The 20,798-nt window shown below is 46.2% G+C and overlaps 1 protein-coding gene across 2 annotated transcripts in view; it reads right to left on the bottom strand.

Annotated features, from left to right (window-relative positions):
- Positions 1 to 2,456: 2,456 nt before the first annotated feature.
- The window catches only part of ftcd (formimidoyltransferase cyclodeaminase), a 101,864-nt gene continuing 83,522 nt past the window's right edge, over positions 2,457 to 20,798 (bottom strand). For both annotated transcript variants that reach the window (XM_078551680.1, XM_078551679.1), the window contains 3 exons: positions 5,729 to 5,867; positions 4,986 to 5,081; positions 2,457 to 2,658 (listed from right to left, as the gene is read on the bottom strand). In XM_078551680.1, the coding sequence (XP_078407806.1) occupies positions 2,560 to 2,658; positions 4,986 to 5,081; positions 5,729 to 5,867 (334 nt within the window). In that variant the 3' untranslated portion in view covers positions 2,457 to 2,559. The remainder of the gene's footprint in view (positions 2,659 to 4,985; positions 5,082 to 5,728; positions 5,868 to 20,798) is intronic.

Below are 20,798 nucleotides of genomic sequence, written 5' to 3'. Positions count from 1 at the left end.
AGCAAGATGGCTCCTTGTGGTGGAGCGCATGCTGACATTCAAGGCTGAATAATATGCAATAATGAATAAAATATATGATAATACATCACTGATTAGACCCGAGAAAGAGAATTGTGTTCAATTCCGGGCTGCACCTTTTAGGGGAAGGTACAGGAGTTGTACTCGAATGATACAGGGATAAGGGACTTTAGTTACATGGAGAAATTAGAGAAGCTGGGGTCGGTCTCCTTAGATTACAGAAGGTAAAGGGGAGATTCAAAACCATGAAGTTAACGTAAATAAGCAAAACCTGTTTCCAGCGGCAGGAGGGTTGATATAATCAGTGGACACAAATTTCAGGTAATTGGAAAAAGAGCCAAGGTGAAGAGAAATCTTTTCACACAGTAAATTGTCCTGCTCTGAAAGCACTGCCTGAAAGAATGATGGAAACAGGATTCATAATAACTTTCAAAATGGAATAGAGGGAAAAAAATTCACGGGGCTATAAGGAAAGAGGGGAATGTGATGAATCGGTTAGCTCTTCCAAAGAGCCAGCATAAGCATAGTGGGCTGAATGGCCTCCTCTGTGCCATATGTATGATTCCACAAAATGTAGGTGAATAATAGTCTCTAGGACAAGATGCTGAAGGAGAATCAGTGTGGTACTATTCCCCAGGGAGTCATCAAAACACTCAGGAAAGGGGTGAATGAACATAACATGAGGCAGGATAGGAACCTTTCCCATCTGCTCCCCACAGGACACAGGCAGATGAATTTTACATTTTTGGGCAGGGCGTAGGAGGCTGACGGGAAGTATGTAGTCCGCTGTGTACCACCCCTGCCATTTACACATGCCGAATAAAGTGTGTTGCGGCTAATTAGTGGCAGCTTGGCAGGAAGTTGACCAACGAGGTGAGGGAAAAGTCAACAGCACGCCCAACCAGGTCTCTAGGGAGGGACATCTGGTGGGAAAGTGGTCAGGTTGTAAACCCGAAGTCAGTCATGGCCACCCATTTAAAGGCACCCTGGCAAGGGTTGGTGGCAGCTGCTTCCCCTTGTGGAAGAAGTTGTTCATTGGCAGAAAACTAATCAGAAGCCCGAAAGGAACATAAGATTTAGGAACAGGAGTGGGCCATTCGGCCCTTCGAGCCTGGTCTACCATTCAATAAGATCTGGTTTTGGTCACATCTCCACTTTCCTGTCTGCCCCCACAACCTTTGACTCCCTTTATCCAACAAAAATCTACCTAACTCAGCCTTGAATAAATTCAATGACCCAGCCTCCATTACCTTCTAGAGAAGAGAATTCCAAAGTCTAATGACCCTCTGAGAGAAAAAAAATTCTCATCTCTGTATTAAAGAGGAAGTGTATTAAAAGGGAAGTGTCTTAATCTTAAACTATATCCCTGAGTTCTAGTTTCCTCCATTAAAGTATTTGAACACATTGAAGTATTGGAGAAGCAAGAGGTAAAAGCCTGTTTTTCCATTTTGGTGATTAATGTACCCTAATGTGGACCCTTGCCAGGGATGAAATGACATCTTAGCACGTCTGTCTCATTCCCCTTCTTTGATCTGGCAGGGAGGTCTCCTCTTCCCATCAGCTGGCACAAGGGTCCCCCCTCCCCCACCCCCACTGCCGATCATTCACAGCCAGAATGAGGATTTGCAGGGAGCCATCATTAAACCATGGGGCCATCCTTGGTCTGGGCTCCCCCATCTGTCCTTCCTACATTATTTGTTGCAGATGTAAAGCTGGAGAAGGCATTGGTTGAGTTCCCTCCTCTGGAGGTCCTTGCACAGCAGCAGGTTCCTCACCTGGTTGGACCACAGGGCACACCTGTACCTGGCCAGCTGCCCTCTTCCATCTCCTTCCCCTCTTTTCCTCCTTGCTGGAGGAACTTCCCCACCCGGGTGGACTCTGCCCATGGCGGCCAGTGATCTCCAGGTCCAGTACTGAAATCTACAAGCTTCAGTTAAGGCCCCTCCCCATCAATATCTTCTATTGCAGGCTGAAAAAAATGAATGAATGCGTTAAAGCACAGGGAAACTCTCCCACCTTCACCAGATGACTCTTCTGCTGAATAGTCCCGCGTGCAGTCTTTCGATACACCCTTGCAACACCTCCTCATAGCTGACATAACTCACTACAAACATTTTTCACGTGTGCCCAGTGAAAAATGGCGTGAGCAACGTAAAATATGACTCTATTGTCTTATCAACAAGCTGAATCGGCCTTTAATTAGTTTGTTTAAATGTGTTGGGCAGGCTGCTGATCTCAGCGCCCGCCTGACTTCGCTATTATCGGAGGCTGGAACGATGATGTTGGGTTGGCAACCTGATGTCATCACATCGAGTTTGACGTAAGTCCAGTGGGGGTGGGCAGTGCACTCAATTTCCAAGCATAAAATTCACCCCATGACATAAATACAACCTCAAAGACCACTGTTTTCACCAAGAAACTCTTGCACACTTTGTGAGCAATGTTATTCTTTTATTCACTGCTGCTGATAAACACAAATACTTAGAGTGGAAACATTCCCCATGTGTTCCTATGGATTTTCAGCTGTTGTACTCCAGTTTCTCACTCTTTCCCTGACTCTTCCCGTTTGTCAATCAGCTCGAGGACGTGCACCGTGTTCTGTTTAGCCTGATCCAGGAGATCACAGGCCCTCATTCTAGCCTATGGAAAAGCAGAGAAAAAGTTCACTCCTAATCTGTAAGCAAATGTCACTCGCTAACTGCTCGCCAACACCGAATCTACACAGAGTCTTCTAGCCTAGGACAGCAAGAAGACTAAAGTGACAAATACTTGCATGTACTCCACCCCTACAAACAAATGGAATTACATGAAACATCTGCCCACTTTATTATACAATATACAATACGAAGCTCTTACATGCACAAGATTGAGGATATGCCCTTGCTTATTCTCAGTTATCCCCACTGCTAAAGGTGGTAACTCTTTCTGGTGTGCTTTCCTGTCCACCCAAAGTGATTTGCAAAAAAAGCAAGAAAGAACTTTTTCACACAGCGAGTGGCTTGAGTCTGGAATGCACTGCCTGGAAGTGTGATGGAGGCAGGTCCAATTGAGGCATTCAAGAGGGCATTAGATGGTTATTTGAATAGAAACAATGTGCAGGGGTACGGGGAAAAGGCAGCAGAATGGCGCTGAGTACTGATTCGGAGACACGATGGGCCAAATGGCCGCCTCCTGCACTGTAAGAATTCTGTGATTCTGTGAAACAGCCCTCCAGTAACTTCTCATCTGTCAAGTATATATCCAATTCCATTTTGAGAGTTACTATTGAATCTGCTTGCATCAGTCTTTCAGGCAGTGCTTTCCAATTCACAACAACTGATTGAGTAAAGCAAATTCTCCACATCTCGCCTTCTGTTTTTTGCCAATCACCTAAAATCTGTGTCCTCAGGTGATTGACCCTTCTGCCCTGGATATAATTGGTCCCTGTTTATCAAAACCCTCACAATTAAATCTATTAAATCTCCCTTAACTTTCTCTGATCCAAGGAGAACAATCCCAGGTTCTCAAGTCTCTTCACATAGTTAACTGTCAAGCATTGTTTGAAATTTAAACCAGGCAGCTTGACCCTGATTGGTCAAGGCATTGCCCTGAGGAATGAGTCAGCGAATGGCTGTTACTTATTTTGTTTAGCTGAAATAGGTGCAATGTGTATGTTCTTTCTGTCGGCAAAGAACAGGGCCCTGTGTATTAATATGTCAATTCCGGTACACGCAAATGCTCCACACTGCGAGCCCAACTGACAATCTTAAATTGGTCGTCAACGTAATTCTTAGCACACTGAGGATTATTTAGCAAATGTTGTCCAATCGCAGAATCACATCTAATGTTGGACATTGTGTTCTGAGTTTTGCGAGCATGGACTGGTTGGGTACGGTCTGTACCTTGCCCATTGCGAACAGTGGAAGGGACATGCTGTTTAATACGATCCACCTGTCTTTGGGACGTATGCCTACATACCTACCATCACACTGGCACTGAAATTCATACACCACATTACTCATTTGTGAGATATGTAGAACATCTTTTTGGCTTAATGGTAGCATCCTGTTAGTGGCGAATCCCACCCATGTTGCCACTGCATAGTAGCAGCGTGAAACAACTAACTTGACCTGCTGCTTAAATTTTTGAGATATCTTGCCCTTCCAGGGTAATCTGAGGTGGACTGGGCACTTTTCATGACCGATAGTGATGGCCTTGGGCCCATTCATGAGTTTGCGTGATATACAGCATGAAATGATCTGATCAGGGTAACCATTATCCTGCAGGATGCCTTTGATGCACCCTATTTCAGCATCAAGCTTGCACGGTGAGCAAATGGATCGGGCCCTATTTACAAGGTTGTCGATAAGGCCAATCTTATAGCATGTGGAACTGTAAGAATCCCGATGTGTATATTGACCAGTGAAGGTAGGCTTGTGGTGGACCATGGTAGAGAAACCCCTGGCAGATTTCTCAACGAGTATGTCAAGGAAGGAGAGTTCATTTGACTGCTCCATTTCAAAGGTGAATTTGAGCTCAGGATGGAGCCCATTAAGATATGCAAGGAAATTATTAGGTGCTGCTACAGATTTAAATATAGCAAACGTATCATCCACATATCGGAAATACGAAAGGGGTAGAAGGTTAGGTGTCATTCCATCGAAGACACATTTCTCATGGAACCCAACAAAGTTGTTGCTTCCCCAATATTGGTATTCTTGCAATTGTCCTGATGAGTGCAAGACAAAAAGCTTCAACAAAATGTCTTCTTCAGCAATCCTCAAGTTCTGTACTACCAAATATCAATTTATTCACATTCTTCTAAACAAAATGCATCACTTCACACTTTTCTGTGTCACTTTTAATCTGCCATGTATCTGCCCCTTTCACCAGTCTATTACCACCATGAAGACTGTTAACCAGCTCCTCACTGTTTACTTCCTCGTCCTGTTCAAACGCTAGCCCTGAGTCCTCCGTTCCATCAATACCTTGGTGTTGAACTCCTTCTCTTTGATATCCTTGAGGTTAATGATGACATTGTAATGGGCCCCAAATACTCCCAGCTCTAAGGCTTTAGCTGCAACCTAGAAACAGAAAGAGAGTTTAGAACAAGGCTGGGACTAGGGGCCAGCAGATCTGACTTAACTCCCCAATTAATCTTGCAATTCTTAAATGGTTCAAGTTTTAACATAGGAGAGGCCTGTAAGGGAAAACATGCAACACAGAACATAGTCGAAATATATTCCAGTGTTCTTACTTCAATTACATCCCAGGCTTATGAAAGCGAATTAAGCTTTACAAACTTAAATGGAAACTAGCTCTTAACCAGACTGGGGAATCTATAACGAAAACAGAAAATGCTGGAAAAACTCAGCAGGTCTAACAGAATCTGTGGAGAGAAAAAAAACCAGAGTTAACATTTCGAGTCCATGACTGTTCTTCAGAGCTGGAGAATTTATATCCTTCTCGAAGAATGATAAATGGTTATAATATGCCGTCTAGCCTATTGGGCAGTTACATGACTCCCAACATTAAAAAATTTTCATTCACATGCTGTGAGTGATCAACATTTGCTCCTACCTAACAAAACTACTATGAAAACTAACCAAAACTTGTTACAATTGGTTCCCTCAGTAACTTAATCAACAATGAGTGCAGAAACTGCCTCTAGAGAGACACAACTTGCCACTTGGATTTTAAGACTTCTTATTCTACCCATAACCATGTCTACCTGCAGATCTGATTTGCAAGCCAGGTTTCCACATGTTGCCATCTCACTTAGGACCGGCCAGAGACTGTTTACTTTCTCTGCTAAGGACAGAGGGACGCTGACAGCTTTCTTCAAGCCATCTTGCATTGCAGCTTCACGCCTGAAAAGGAAAATGAAAAGGTCAGGCTCCTGTCACCATGAATGGGGTTCAATCAATTGAAAGTGCACAACTTGTCGAATGTCAGTTCCCTCCCAGTGCCACAATTGGATTGGAACTTTCTTTTTACCTGCTGAAGCTGTTACATCCTCAGCAAGGCAGCAGGATACCACAATGACAACATTGCAGAATACCTTGAGAATAACCAAGTCGGATATGGCATTGTGCTGAAATCCACAGTCATAGAATTATTGAATTATAGAATGGTTACAGCACAGAGGAAGACCATTCAGCCCATCCTGTCTGTGTCAGCTCCCTGCAAGAGCAACTCAATTAATCCCACTCACCCTACCTTTCCCTGTAACCCTGCTTTTTTTTTTCCGCAGGTGAATTTTGAAAGTCCCAACTGAATCTGCCTCACATTCCCAGGTAGTATGATGCTGATCCTAATCCAGGGGTTCCTAAACCATGGGTCGTGGTCCACATTGGGGTTGTGGGATGATCATGTGGGGTTGAGAGCTCCAAGCTAGCAATAGTGATTGACAAGTGGAGTCTATGGCGGGAGAGTTCTGGGATCGGTGCTGAGGCCCTATTACATGTGTGTGCATGATTCTTAGCTCCGAGGCCACAACAAATGAGTTCACAGTGGGAAAAGGTTTGGGAAGCACTGTCCCAGAGCCACATCAAAGTCTTCAAAAACGTTGTGGACAAAACTATTGCTCCGCACTCAATAACACTCCTCCCCGTCCCCTGCTGAACAACTCTCACCTTCACCACCCTCACTCTGGAATCACACCAATTTTCCAGCATGAAAATGGGTCACAGTGGGAAAAGGTTTGGGAAACACTGTCTAAACCATTTGCTGCTTAAGAAAGATTTTCCTCATGTGTGTTCTTTTGCCATTCATCTTAAATAAGTATCCACCAGCTCTCGGTTCTTCTGCCAATTGGAACAATTTCTCCCTATTTACTTTGCCTAGATCCCTCAGGATTTTGAACACTTCTACACAAATCTCCTTTCAACAGTCTCTTCTTGAAGGAGAGCAACACCAGCTTCTCCAATCTATCCATGAAACTGAAGTTCCACATCGTTGGATTCATTCTTGTCAATTTTTTCTGCAACTTCTCTAAGGACTGAGCCCTTTCTAAAGTGCCAAGAAAAATGGTGATGGTTTACAGTGCAGGACACTGCAGGCACACAATAGTGCAGGACACTGCAGGCACACAATAGAGTAGGACACTGCAGGCACAATAGTGCAGGACACTGCAGGCACACAATAGTGCAGGACACTGCAGGCACACAATAGAGTAGGACACTGCAGGCACACAATAGTGCAGGACACTGCAGGCACACAATAGTGCAGGACACTGCAGGCACACAATAGTGCAGGACACTGCAGGCACACAATAGTGCAGGACACTGCAGGCACACAATAGTGCAGGACACTGCAGGCACACAATAGTGCAGGACACTGCAGGCACACAATAGAGTAGGACACTGCAGGCACACAATAGTGCAGGACACTGCAGGCACACAATAGTGCAGGACACTGCAGGCACACAATAGAGTAGGACACTGCAGGCACACAATAGTGCAGGACACTGCAGGTACTATAGTGCAGGACACTGCAGGCACACTATAGTGCAGGACACTGCAGGCACACAATAGTGCAGGACACTGCAGGTACTATAGTGCAGGACACTGCAGGCACACAATAGTGCAGGACACTGCAGGCACACAGTAGTGCAGGACACTGCAGGCACACTATAGTGCAGGACACTGCAGGCACACAATAGTGCAGGACACTGCAGGCACACAATAGTGCAGGACACTGCAGGCACACAATAGAGTAGGACACTGCAGGCACACAATAGTGCAGGACACTGCAGGTACTATAGTGCAGGACACTGCAGGCACACAATAGTGCAGGACACTGCAGGCACACAATAGTGCAGGACACTGCAGGCACACAATAGTGCAGGACACTGCAGGCACACAATAGTGCAGGACACTGCAGGCACACAATAGAGTAGGACACTGCAGGCACACAATAGTGCAGGACACTGCAGGCACACAATAGTGCAGGACACTGCAGGCACACAATAGTGCAGGACACTGCAGGCACACAATAGAGTAGGACACTGCAGGCACACAATAGTGCAGGACACTGCAGGCACACAATAGTGCAGGACACTGCAGGCACACAATAGTGCAGGACACTGCAGGCACACAATAGTGCAGGACACTGCAGGCACACAATAGTGCAGGACACTGCAGGCACACAATAGAGCAGGACACTGCAGGCACACAATAGTGCAGGACACTGCAGGCACACAATAGAGTAGGACACTGCAGGCACACAATAGCGCAGGACACTGCAGGCACACAATAGTGCAGGACACTGCAGGCACACAATAGAGTAGGACACTGCAGGCACACAATAGTGCAGGACACTGCAGGCACACAATAGTGCAGGACACTGCAGGCACACAATAGTGCAGGACACTGCAGGCACACAATAGTGCAGGACACTGCAGGCACAATAGCGCTGGGCACTGCAGGTACTATAGCGCTGGGCACTGCAGGTACTATAGCGCTGGGCACTGCAGGCACAATAGTGCTGGGCACTGCAGGTACTATAGCGCTGGGCACTGCAGGTACTATAGCGCTGGGCACTGCAGGTACTATAGCGCTGGGCACTGCAGGTACAATAGTGCTGGGCACTACAGGTACTATAGCGCTGGGCGCTGCAGGTACTATAGCGCTGGGCACTGCAGGTACTATAGCACTGGGCACTGCAGGTACTATAGCGCTGGGCACTACAGGTACTATAGCACTGGGCACTGCAGGTACTATAGCGCTGGGCACTGCAGGTACAATAGTGCTGGGCACTACAGGTACTATAGCGCTGGGCACTGCAGGTACTATAGCGCTGGGCACTGCAGGTACTATAGCGCTGGGCACTGCAGGTACAATAGCGCTGGGCACTACAGGTACTATAGCGCTGGGCACTGCAGGTACTATAGCGCTGGGCACTGCAGGTACAATAGCGCTGGGCACTGCAGGTACAATAGCGCTGGGCACTGCAGGTACTATAGCGCTGGGCACTGCAGGTACTATAGCGCTGGGCACTGCAGGTACTATAGCGCTGGGCACTGCAGGTACTATAGCGCTGGGCACTGCAGGTACTATAGCGCTGGGCACTGCAGGTACTATAGCGCTGGGCACTGCAGGTACAATAGCGCTGGGCACTACAGGTACTATAGCACTGGGCACTGCAGGTACTATAGCGCTGGGCACTGCAGGTACAATAGTGCTGGGCACTGCAGGTACAATAGCGCTGGGCACTGCAGGTACAATAGCACTGGGCACTGCAGGTACTATAGCACTGGGCACTGCAGGTACAATAGCGCTGGGCACTGCAGGTACAATAGCGCTGGGCACTACAGGTACAATAGCGCTGGGCACTACAGGTACAATAGCGCTGGGCACTACAGGTACTATAGCACTGGGCACTGCAGGTACAATAGCGCTGGGCACTGCAGGTACAATAGCACTGGGCACTGCAGGTACAATAGCGCTAGGCATTGCAGGTACAATAGCGCTGGGCACTACAGGTACTATAGCGCTGGGCACTGCAGGTACAATAGCACTGGGCACTGCAGGTACAATAGCGCTGGGCACTGCAGGTACAATAGCGTTAGGCATTGCAAGTACAATAGCGCTGGGCACTGCAGGTACAAAAGCGCTAGGCATTGCAGGTACAATAGCGCTGGGCACTACAGGTACTATAGCGCTGGGCACTGCAGGTACAATAGCGCTGGGCACTGCAGGTACTATAGCGCTGGGCACTACAGGTACTATAGCGCTGGGCTCTGCAGGTACAATAGTGCTGGGCACTACAGGTACTATAGCGCTGGGCACTACAGGTACAATAGCGCTAGGCACTACAGGTACTATAGCGCTGGGCTCTGCAGGTACAATAGTGCTGGGCACTACAGGTACTATAGCACTGGGCACTGCAGGTACAATAGCGCTAGGCATTGCAGGTACAATAGCGCTGGGCACTACAGGTACAATTGCGCTAGGCATTGCAGGTACTATAGCGCTGGGCACTACAGGTACAATAGCGCTAGGCATTGCAGGTACAATAGCGCTGGGCACTACAGGTACTATAGCGCTGGGCACTACAGGTACAATAGCGCTGGGCACTACAGGTACAATAGCGCTGGGCACTACAGGTACTATAGCACTGGGCACTGCAGGTACAATAGCGCTGGGCACTGCAGGTACAATAGCACTGGGCACTGCAGGTACAATAGCGCTAGGCATTGCAGGTACAATAGCGCTGGGCACTACAGGTACTATAGCGCTGGGCACTGCAGGTACAATAGCACTGGGCACTGCAGGTACAATAGCACTGGGCACTGCAGGTACAATAGCGCTGGGCACTGCAGGTACAATAGCGTTAGGCATTGCAGGTACAATAGCGCTGGGCACTGCAGGTACAAAAGCGCTAGGCATTGCAGGTACAATAGCGCTGGGCACTACAGGTACTATAGCGCTGGGCACTGCAGGTACAATAGCGCTGGGCACTGCAGGTACTATAGCGCTGGGCACTACAGGTACTATAGCGCTGGGCTCTGCAGGTACAATAGTGCTGGGCACTACAGGTACTATAGCGCTGGGCACTACAGGTACAATAGCGCTAGGCACTACAGGTACTATAGTGCTGGGCTCTGCAGGTACAATAGTGCTGGGCACTACAGGTACTATAGCACTGGGCACTGCAGGTACAATAGCGCTAGGCATTGCAGGTACAATAGCGCTGGGCACTACAGGTACAATTGCGCTAGGCATTGCAGGTACTATAGCGCTGGGCACTACAGGTACAATAGCGCTAGGCATTGCAGGTACAATAGCGCTGGGCACTACAGGTACTATAGCGCTGGGCACTGCAGGTACAATAGCGCTGGGCACTGCAGGTACAATAGCACTGGGCACTGCAGGTACAATAGTGCAGGACACTACAGGCACAATAGTGTAGGACACATTGAAACATAGAAAAGAGGAGCAGGAGTAGGCCATTCATCCAACTCAATAGTCTGTTCCTGCTTTCTTCCCATATCATCCAAGAGCTATATCTAACTCCTTGAAAACATACAATGTTTTGGCCTCAACTACTTTCTGTGGTAGCAAATTCCACAGGCTCACCACTCTCTGGGTGAAGAAATTTCTCCTCATCTCAGTCCTAAATGGTCTACCCCGTATCCTCAGACTGTGTCCCCTGGTTCTGGACTCCCCCACCATCGGGAACATCCTTCCTGCTTCTACCCTGTCTAGTCCTGTTTAGAATTTTATTGATTTTTATGAGATCCTCCCTCATTCTTCTGAACTCCAGCGAATATAATCCTAACCGACTCAATCTATCCTCATATGTCACTCCCGCCATCCCAGGAATCAGTCTGGTAAACCTTTGCTGCACTCCCTCTATAGCAAGGACATCCTTCCTCAGATAAGGAGACCAAAGCTGCACAATATTCCAGATGTGGTCTCACCAAGGCCCTGTATAATTGCAGCAAGACATCCCTGTTCCTGTACTCAAATCCTCTGGCTATTAAGGCCAACATACCATTTGCCTTCTTTACCGCCTGCTGCACCTGCATGCTTACCTTCAGCGATAGGTGTATGAGGACACCCAGGTCTCGTTGCACATTCCCCTCTCTCAATTTATAGCCATTCAGATAATAATCTGTCTTCCTCTTTTTGCTACCAAAGTGGATAACCTCACATTTATCCATTTCATACTGCATCTGCCATGCATTTGCCCACTCACTCAGCCTGTCCAAATCACACTGAAGCATCTCTGAATCCTCCTCACAGCTCACCCTCCCACCCAGCTTTCTGTCATCTGCAAATTTGGAGATATTACATTTAGTTCTCTCATCTAAATCATTAATATATATTGTGAATAGCTGGGGTCCCAGCACCGATCCCTGCGGTACCCCACTAGTCACTGCCTGCCATTCGGAAAAAGACCCATTTATTCCTATTCTTTGTTTCCTGTCTGCCAGCCAGTTTTCTATCCATCTCAATACACTACCCCCAATCCCATGTGCTTTAATTTTATACACTAATCTCTTATGTGGGACTTTGTCAAAAGCCTTCTGAAAGTCCAAATAAACCACATCCACTGGCTGTCCACCATCTACAAGGCACAAGTCAGGAGTGTGATGGAATACTCCCCATTTGCCTGGATGAGTGCAGCTCCAACAACACTCAAGAAGCTTGACACCATCCAGGACAAAGTAGCCTGCTTGATTGGCACCCCATCCACTAACATTCACTCCCACTACCACCGATGCACAGTAGCAGCATGCATACCATCGAATAGGTGCACTGCAGGAGCTCACCAAAGCTCCTTCAACAGCACCTTCTAAGCCCATGATCACTATCATCTAGAAGGACAAGCGCAGTGGACACATGGGAACACCACCACCTGGAAGTTCCCCTCCAAGTTACTCACTATCCTGACTTGGAAATATATCGCTGTTCCTTCACTGTCGCTGGGTCAAAACTCTGGAACTCCCTCCCTAACAGCACTATGGGTGTACCTACACCCCAGGAACTGCAGCGGTTCAAGGAGGCAGCTTACCAGCATCTTCTCAAAGGGCAATTAGGGATGGGCAATAAATGCTGGCTCAGCCAGCCATGCCCACATCCCATAAATTAATTTTAAAAATCAGCTACTCTTACTTACAACTACAGCAGGCACTACATTGTGACAGGATTGCCATATTAATAGAGATGAGCACCAAATGCATTGGTGGACATTTGATGCTAATGGCTCTCAAGGTCACTGTTGTGATGAATATCTACGTCTGAAACTCATTCAGGGACCCACTGGAGACATGTGTGGCACCTTCCAATCATTGCATCAAGGTAGTGACAGATGTCCTCTTCAGGGGGGCCAACAGTACATTAAATTCAGAATCAATGTGGACAGTCAGGCCGAGAGAGCCAGAGGCTTTGGCGCAATCACTGGATTCCCCCAGGTGCAAGGTCTCATTGACTGCATGCATGTAGCCATCAAGTCTCCACTGGCCAGCCAGCGGCTTTCTTTAACTGGAAGGAATTTTATTCCTTCCCTTCAACATCCAACTCATCTGTCACCATCACCAGTAGATCCTGCAGGTGTGTGCCTGTTTCTGTGGGGGAAGTCATGGCTCGTACATTCTGTGGCACTCCCAGGTGGCACAACTTTTCAACGCCTGCAAGGATGAATACTTCATTACTTGCTCATAAAGGTTACCTACTGAGAGATGGCTATTGAGGATCCCAAGGGGATCCCAAGGGGAGAGGCAGAGTAATATTGTAACACAAGCCACTCTGCTACCAGAGTGATCATCGAGTGGGCCATTGGTCCTCACAAAGTGCCTGGACCGATCAGGTAACACACTTCAAAACTCGCATTGAAGTTGTTAAAACTGAGGTTGTACAAGAAAAGCTGAGTGACTTGAAAGAATCCATGACTTTCTGCAACCCTGCTGCCAGAATTAATGTTTCAACTAAAGACATGCCCAAAGAGTCAGAAACAGCCTACTAATTTTAAAAAGACATTGGAACATCAGGCTGTTCATTTGGATAAAGGAAAAGTTAATGGCCGTTGGAGATTAAATAAAGCTGTCTGAATTAGAAATGCATGAAAAAACATGGCAAAGCAGATAGCAACAGGACTCAAAGCTAGTAATGAAACAAGAAAAAGGAAGGCTTTGAAGGGCAGTGGCACAGCTGTAATAATTCTGATACAATAGAGTTGTGAGGAAGGATACGTGTTCTTGAATGGAAATTAAAACTTCAAAATGACAAAGCAATCGCTTTTGCTCGAAAGGAATCAGGCAAAGCTCAAATGCAATGGGGGGGATGAAAATCAAAAATGAATCAAAAAGTATTTATGAACTGAATAAAAAGGAGTATCAAGTTTTAATGGCTGAATCCAGAGAGTAAGAAGTGATATAACAGGGGATTTCTCCCTGAGATGAACGGCAGAGCAGGCTCAAAGGGCTGAATGGCCTACTCCTGCTCCTATTTTCTATGTATACTATCCCAGAGTCCAGACTGTGCACAATCCAATACAGATTTTCAAAAGTACATGAATAATGCAAAACCAAGGACATAGAAATGCTGTAAAGTGATACAAAATTAAAAAGGAGATCTTTTGAGGTGATTGAAAGAAAGTGGATGGACCAGTAGTAAAATAAACTTTCATTTGTAAGAGAGTTGAGACTCTAAGAACTCACACAAGGTGGACTTTAAATCTTAATTTTTGTATTGAGTTAGTTGTGACAGGTTAAGTCTTATAGCATTGTCAATACAAGATGTGTAATTTTTTTTCCCATTCATTCAGGGGCTATGAGCTTCACTGGCTGGGCCAGCATTTATTGCCCACCCCTAATTGCCCTTCAGAAGGTGGTGGTGAGCTGCCTTCTTGAACTGCTGCAGTCCATGTGGTGTAGGTGCACCCACAGTTCTGTTAGGGAGGGAGTTCCAGGATTTTGACCCAGTGACAGTGAAGGAAAGATGAGTGGCTTGGAGGGGAACTTCCAGGTGGTGGTGTTCTATGTATCTGATGCCCTTGTCCATCTAGATGGTAGTGGTTGTGGGTTTGGAAGGTGCTGTCTAAGGAGCCTTGGAGAAGAATTTTCCCCTCATCAGGGGGGAAGTTCAGGAGAGGGCGCACGTGGGCGCGCCTCCAATCGGCGCTCCTGGTTGGGGGTGCGCCGCCATTTTACGTGGGCGGGCCAATTAAGGCCCGCCAAATGTGATGTCTGCCAGGACACGTGATGTCTGCCAGGAAGCGCTATGCGCTCCCTGTGCGGGTGGGGTGCAATTCCGTAAGCTGAGAATGCGCTCTTTCGCGCATGCACGTGAAAGAGCACACTCATCTCCCTGAGGCTAAGTATTGACTCAGGGAGATCGGCGCCAAATTCAAAAATGTGAAAAATAAAATTTCACTGACATGTCCCCTCATGTGACACTTTTAATTAAACTTTTATTAAATTTTTAAAACCTACATGAAACCTCATCCCGCCCATGGATGAGATTTCATGCTTATTCTAAAGCCCGCCAGGGCTCCCGGCCTGTCCGCCAACCTTAAGATTGCGCGGGCAGATCCCTTAATGACTTCAATTAGTTTTTAAATGGCCTCAATTGGCCATTGACAGGTCGGCGGGCTCACAGCTGATTTGGCTGCGCCCTCGCCGACCTGAAAATTGAAATGAGGCGGGGTGACGGCAGGAGTTCCACCCGACATCATCCCGCATCATTTTACGCATCGGCGAGCGGGCCCACTCGCCAAAATCAATATCCTGCCCTTGGTGAATTCCTGCAGTGCATCTTGTAGATGGTACACACTGCTGCTACTGTGTGTCGGTGGTGGAGGGAGTGAACGTTTATCAATGGGGTGCTAATCAAGTGGGGCTGCTTTGTCCTGGATAGTGTCAAGCTTCTTGAGTGTTGTGGGAGCTACACTCATCCAGGCAAGTGGAGAGCATTCCATCACAATTTCTGACTTGTGCCTTGCAAATGGTGGACAGGCTTTGGGGAGTCAGCAGGTGAGTTACTCGGTGAAATGTGTCAGAAGTGTAAAGAACATTAGCTGTACTGTATGTAGTTAGCTCGTTGTTTAAATGCTGTAATTCGTTGTATTTTGACAGTATTATGGAAAAATCATTAATACACTTTGATACACAATGCTTTGTCATTTTTGGGGGGAAGGTTCTGGGAAGGAGGATTGTGAGGACATTCTAAACACCTCTGCATGTAGACAGGCCCATGTAATCTTGTTGCTATGGGGAAAGAAACTCAAACAGAAACCTATTGAAATACCAAGTTACACATCTGGACATTTGCTTTTTGAGATATCGGGAGTGCAACTACTGCTGTATGGAGAAGCAAAGCAGCTGCTGCTGTGAAAAACAGAGAAGGAATGTTTTGTGACAACAATCAAGCAGGATTCTTCTGAGAGTCTTTTATCTGTTCAAAAAGAAGGGACAAACTTACAAGACTTATAGATTTAAGGAACAATGAATAACCGAGGCGGGTGAAAGTTGGATCTGGAAGATTTAGGCTGAGTGACTTTCAAAGGACACTGGAAGTTTTGAACTAGTGTGGCAGGGAGAAATGAGCCACTGGAGAGTACAGCAAAGAGGGTTTGTAAGACATATTTTGATTGTAATAGTTAGTTAATGCAAAAGTACCTTTTCTTTAGTTTGGTGTATCAGTTGCCTGTTAAGTAACATTTGATCTACTTTGTGTAAGGAACATATCTTTTTATTTCTGTTGGATTGTTGTAAAGAACACATCTTTTTATTTCTGTTGGATTGTGGATTAGAATTACAATGGCTGTAGGTTGAAAGGCTTGTCCACTGGAACAGGGTGAGAGATATATACAATGTTGCAGTCCTGGAACAGTGTGTGCCATGAAAGACAGGATGGTGCTGGAAAGGAATCCTGGGCCAAGGAAGCTACCTGATAACGGCATTTTAACTGGCTCCTCACCAGGTGACCAGGTTTTGAGTGAGAAGTAGTGCAGCAGAATAGCTCCTAGCCTGAAAGGAACAAGACCTAAAACCTCTCTCTCCTGTGTGTGGAAGATTCCAGTAATTCCACAATAATAGCTAGCTGGCTTTTTCTCCTCATATCTGTATAACCTGCTCTCTCTGAAAACTTCTCTCAAGAGGAAAATCACTGTTAGAGACATTGAAAGGCAAGTGCTCAACCAGTGCGCTAAATACTGAAAGTGCTGGAAGACCACCTCGTGTCATCAACAAGAACTGAAAGGAATTTGGAAAACATTGATCAAAATCAACCCATCAAATCCTGTACTTCTGAATTGGTGCTATTGAACTGTTTTATCCCACCTTTAAAATCCATGTTTTTTGTGTGTCATGTATGTGTGTGTATAGGGATTTAAGAAGGGGGGTAGAGTTTAAGTTATAATGTTAGAAATTAGCCCTTTATATTGCTTTCTTTTGCCGCTGGTTAATGGCAGTTTGTTCAATAAACAGTGGCTTATTTAGTAAGTTTACAAACCTGGTGCTTGTATTCTGTTAACCTAAATTGAACAGTTGGGTAGAATTGGGGAAATCTGGTGGTTTGGTCAAACTTTTCACATTTATCGCAGCTCGGGGAACAGTGGGGCTTGACATTACAGCGCACTATCCCCAGTGAGTGGTGACAATTGATATTAGTTTGTTTGTTACAGTAAAAGTTTAAAACATGAAATCCTGTCCTTCAGGAATTTCCATCAGCCACTGGGAAATTAATCTATTTTTAAAAGTTATTGGTCTGTACAGGGATTGTAATAAGTCAAATTAAGCATTTATTACATTGATAATAACACACAAGCAGAGATTCATCACTGTGAGGAGTAACCGTGAGGCTCAAGTGTGTTTTCTTAAATCTTTTATGCGAGCTCTTATGTGGTCCTCCCCCTTTGCTGCCAGTTTCTGACCACGCTGCCCTATGGCCTAAGATGATTTTGGTGGCCATTCATTGGCTACCTGAGGCCTGGTGGGCCCTTGCATGCTGAGGGGCTCATACACAAGTGCAGGAACCTTCTCGGTCGCTGTGGTAACTTGAGGTGCTGGTGTCACTGGCCGAGAGGTTAAGGAGCTACTGTTTACGCTTGGAGTGTCCTGAGAGGAGCTCCCAGGTATGGAAGCCAGCTGCTCCACCTCCCTTGTAAAGCACACTTGAACCTCCCTGCTGACCAGAGATGGGCAAGGAACCGCTGCAGACTTCAGGTGCTTTGTTTCCCTCCTGCCTTGCCACCTTGGTGGGTATGTACTTGCGCCTGTCAGATACTGTGACAGCTGAGGTCTGTGACCCTTAGAGGAGTATGGGAGGCCAGGTACATGCTGATGACAAGTCTCTGGAGTTGTCCATGAGGCAGCAGATGCTGTCAGTCCAGTGTGAGGTGCATGAAGATGTGGTGGACCTTCCAGAGGGTATCAGCACTCTGGCTCAGACATTGGAGGAATCTATCCAGGCCATGAGGGCTGTGATCTTCCTTGCATCTGCACGTTTGGCCTCCTTCGTCAAGAGATTGGTGACTCTCATGGAGAGCCAGATCCATCAGACTTCAATGGAGAAAGTGTGCTGACCTGCATACTGTGATCATGAAAAATCCTGACCCAAAATTCTGTATTAATCTCTTACTTGGGCTAATTTACACTATCCTCCACCTTTATATTAGTCTGGACCTGGGAAGTAGAGAAGATCCTGGGTGCCGGAGTCCTTTCAAGAAGTTAAATCACCTGCCAAACACTAAAGTGACATATTTTGGATCATTTTGAGCTGACTGTAGGCCAGAAAGTGTGTGTTCAAATGAACAGAGAGCAGAATTTGGTACAATGATATTAAATTATATAGAGTGTACAGAACTAAGTCTTGGTCTCTGCTCCACACGAACCTGTCCACCCCCTCCTCAACTAATCCCATTAAACATGGTTGAACAATAATTTCTACCCTTGGCTTTATATCCATAAACATACTTGTAATGTTGCCTAAGTATTGAAGTTGACTAGCCTAGTATGTTCCAGAGAGTGATATTCTCAATTAAAAGTTCCATTAAGTCTAACATGTGCAGTGTTAAGGAATCCTTCTGAGACAATTCTCTGTCAGTGCGAGAGTTTGAATTTCTTGTTACTTTAAGAAGTATTGTTTTCAAATCTCTCCATGACCTCATCCCTCCCTATTTCTGTAAACTCCTTCAACCCTAGAACCCTATGAGGTTTCTGCCCTCGTCTAACTCTAGCCTCTTGCACTTCTCCAGTTTTCATCACTCTATCACAGGCAGCCAACCCTTCAGCTACCGCAGGCCTGGAATTCCCTCTCTAAACCTCTCCTCCTTTAAGACACTTCTCAAAATCTACCTCTTCGACCAAGCTTTTGGCCATCTGCCCTAATATTTTTTTTGTGAGGCTTGAATTCTGTTTGGTAATGCTCCAGTGAGGAACTCTGGGACCTTTTACTGTGTGTTGCTGAAAAAAAGAGACAACGCTGTCAAAGCTTTTCATCTTGCACTCATCAGGACAAATACAAGAATTTCAAAGGGAGCAACAATTTATACCACGTGAAAGGAGAGTGCTGATTGGTTGGCAAATCAACTCTGATTGGTTGAAGCCTTGCCATTGTCTCACCGAGATGACATGAAGAAGAAAAAAATCTAGAAGAAATTTGTTTCTCTTCCATATTCTCTTGTTTAAACACTTTTTTAAATGGACAAATGGCTGGACTGATAAAATGGCTGCCGCTGACCACATGATGGTAGTTCTGGAAGTTTTTGAGCAGTTTAAAAATGGACAAAGGCTAACACATCAAAGCTCTGAAATGTAACACTCCTTGCATTATATAACCATTCCAGCCAACCCAACACAAAGAATAGTAGATCTGCACCAGCCAGGTGTGGACCAAGGCTGAGCTATTTGTGACTCCTCATCTCCAACATTCACAGAATCACACAGTGCAGAAGAGGTCCTTCGGCCCATCGAGTCTGCACCGACATGTGAGAAACACCTGACCTACCTACCTAATCCCATTTACCAGCACTTGGCCCATAGCCTTGAATGTCATGACGTGCCAAGTGCTCATCCAGGTACTTTTTAAAGGATGTGAGGCAACCTGCCTCCACCACCCTCCCAGGCAGTGTATTCCAGACCGTCACCGCCCTCTGGGTAAAAAAGTTTTTCCTCACATCCCCCCCTAAACCTCCTGCCCCTCACCTTCAATTTGTGTCCCCTCATGACTGACCCTTCAACTAAGGGGAACATCTGCTCCCTATCCACCCTGTCCATGCCCCTCAATCTTGTACACCTCGATCAGGTCGCCCCTCAGTCTTCTCTGCTTCAACGAAAACAACCCAAGTCTATCCAACCTCTCTTCATAACTTAAATGTTTCATCCCAGGCAACGTCCTAGTGAATCTCCTCTGCACCCCCTACAGTGCAATCACATCCTTCCTATAATGTGGCGACCAGCACTGCACACAGTACTCCAGCTGTGGCCTCACCAAGATTCTATACAACTCCAACATGACCTCCCTACTTCTGTAATCTATGCCTCAACTGATAAAGACGTGTCCCATATGCCTTTTTCACCACCCCACTAACATGCCCCTCCGCCTTCAGAGATCTATGGACACACACGCCAAGGTTCCTCAGAGCTTCATAGTGTCATGCCGTTCATTGAATACTTCCTTGTCAAATTATTCCTTCCAAAGTGTATCACCTCACATTTTTCAGGGTTAAATTCCATCTTCCACTTATCTGCCCATTTGACCATCCCGTCTATATCTTCCTGTAGCCCAAGACACTCAACCTCACTGTTAACCACCTGGCCAATCTTTGTGTCATCCTCAAAGTTACTAATCCTACCCCCCACATAGTCATCTATGTTGTTTATATTAATGGTGAATAATAGGGGACCCTGTGGTACACTACTGGACACTGGTTTCCAGTCACTAAAGCAGCCTTCTGTCATCACCCTCTGTCTCCTACAACTAAGCCAATTTTGAATCCACCTTATCAAATTACCCTGCATCCCATGTGCATTTGCCTTCATTATAAGTCTCCCATGTGGGACCTTGTCAAAGGCTTTGCTGAAATCCATATAAACTACATCAACTGCACTACCCTCATCTACACACCTGGTCACCTCCTCAAAAAATTCAATCAAATTTGTTAGGCATGACCTCCCTCTGTCAAAGCCCATGCTGACTGTCCCTGATCAAACCTTGCCTCTCCAAGTGGAGATAAATTCTCTCCTTCAGAATTTTCTCCAATAGTTTCCCCACCACTGACGTGAGACTCACTAGTCTGTAGTTCCCTGGCTTATCTCTACAACCCTTCTTAAATAGCGGAACCACATTAGC

Source organism: Cetorhinus maximus, chromosome 11 (genome assembly GCF_964194155.1).
Source record: "Cetorhinus maximus chromosome 11, sCetMax3.hap1.1, whole genome shotgun sequence".
In the NCBI taxonomy this organism is placed as follows: Eukaryota; Metazoa; Chordata; class Chondrichthyes; order Lamniformes; family Cetorhinidae; genus Cetorhinus; species Cetorhinus maximus.
This window is presented reverse-complemented; position numbering and strand designations above follow the sequence as displayed.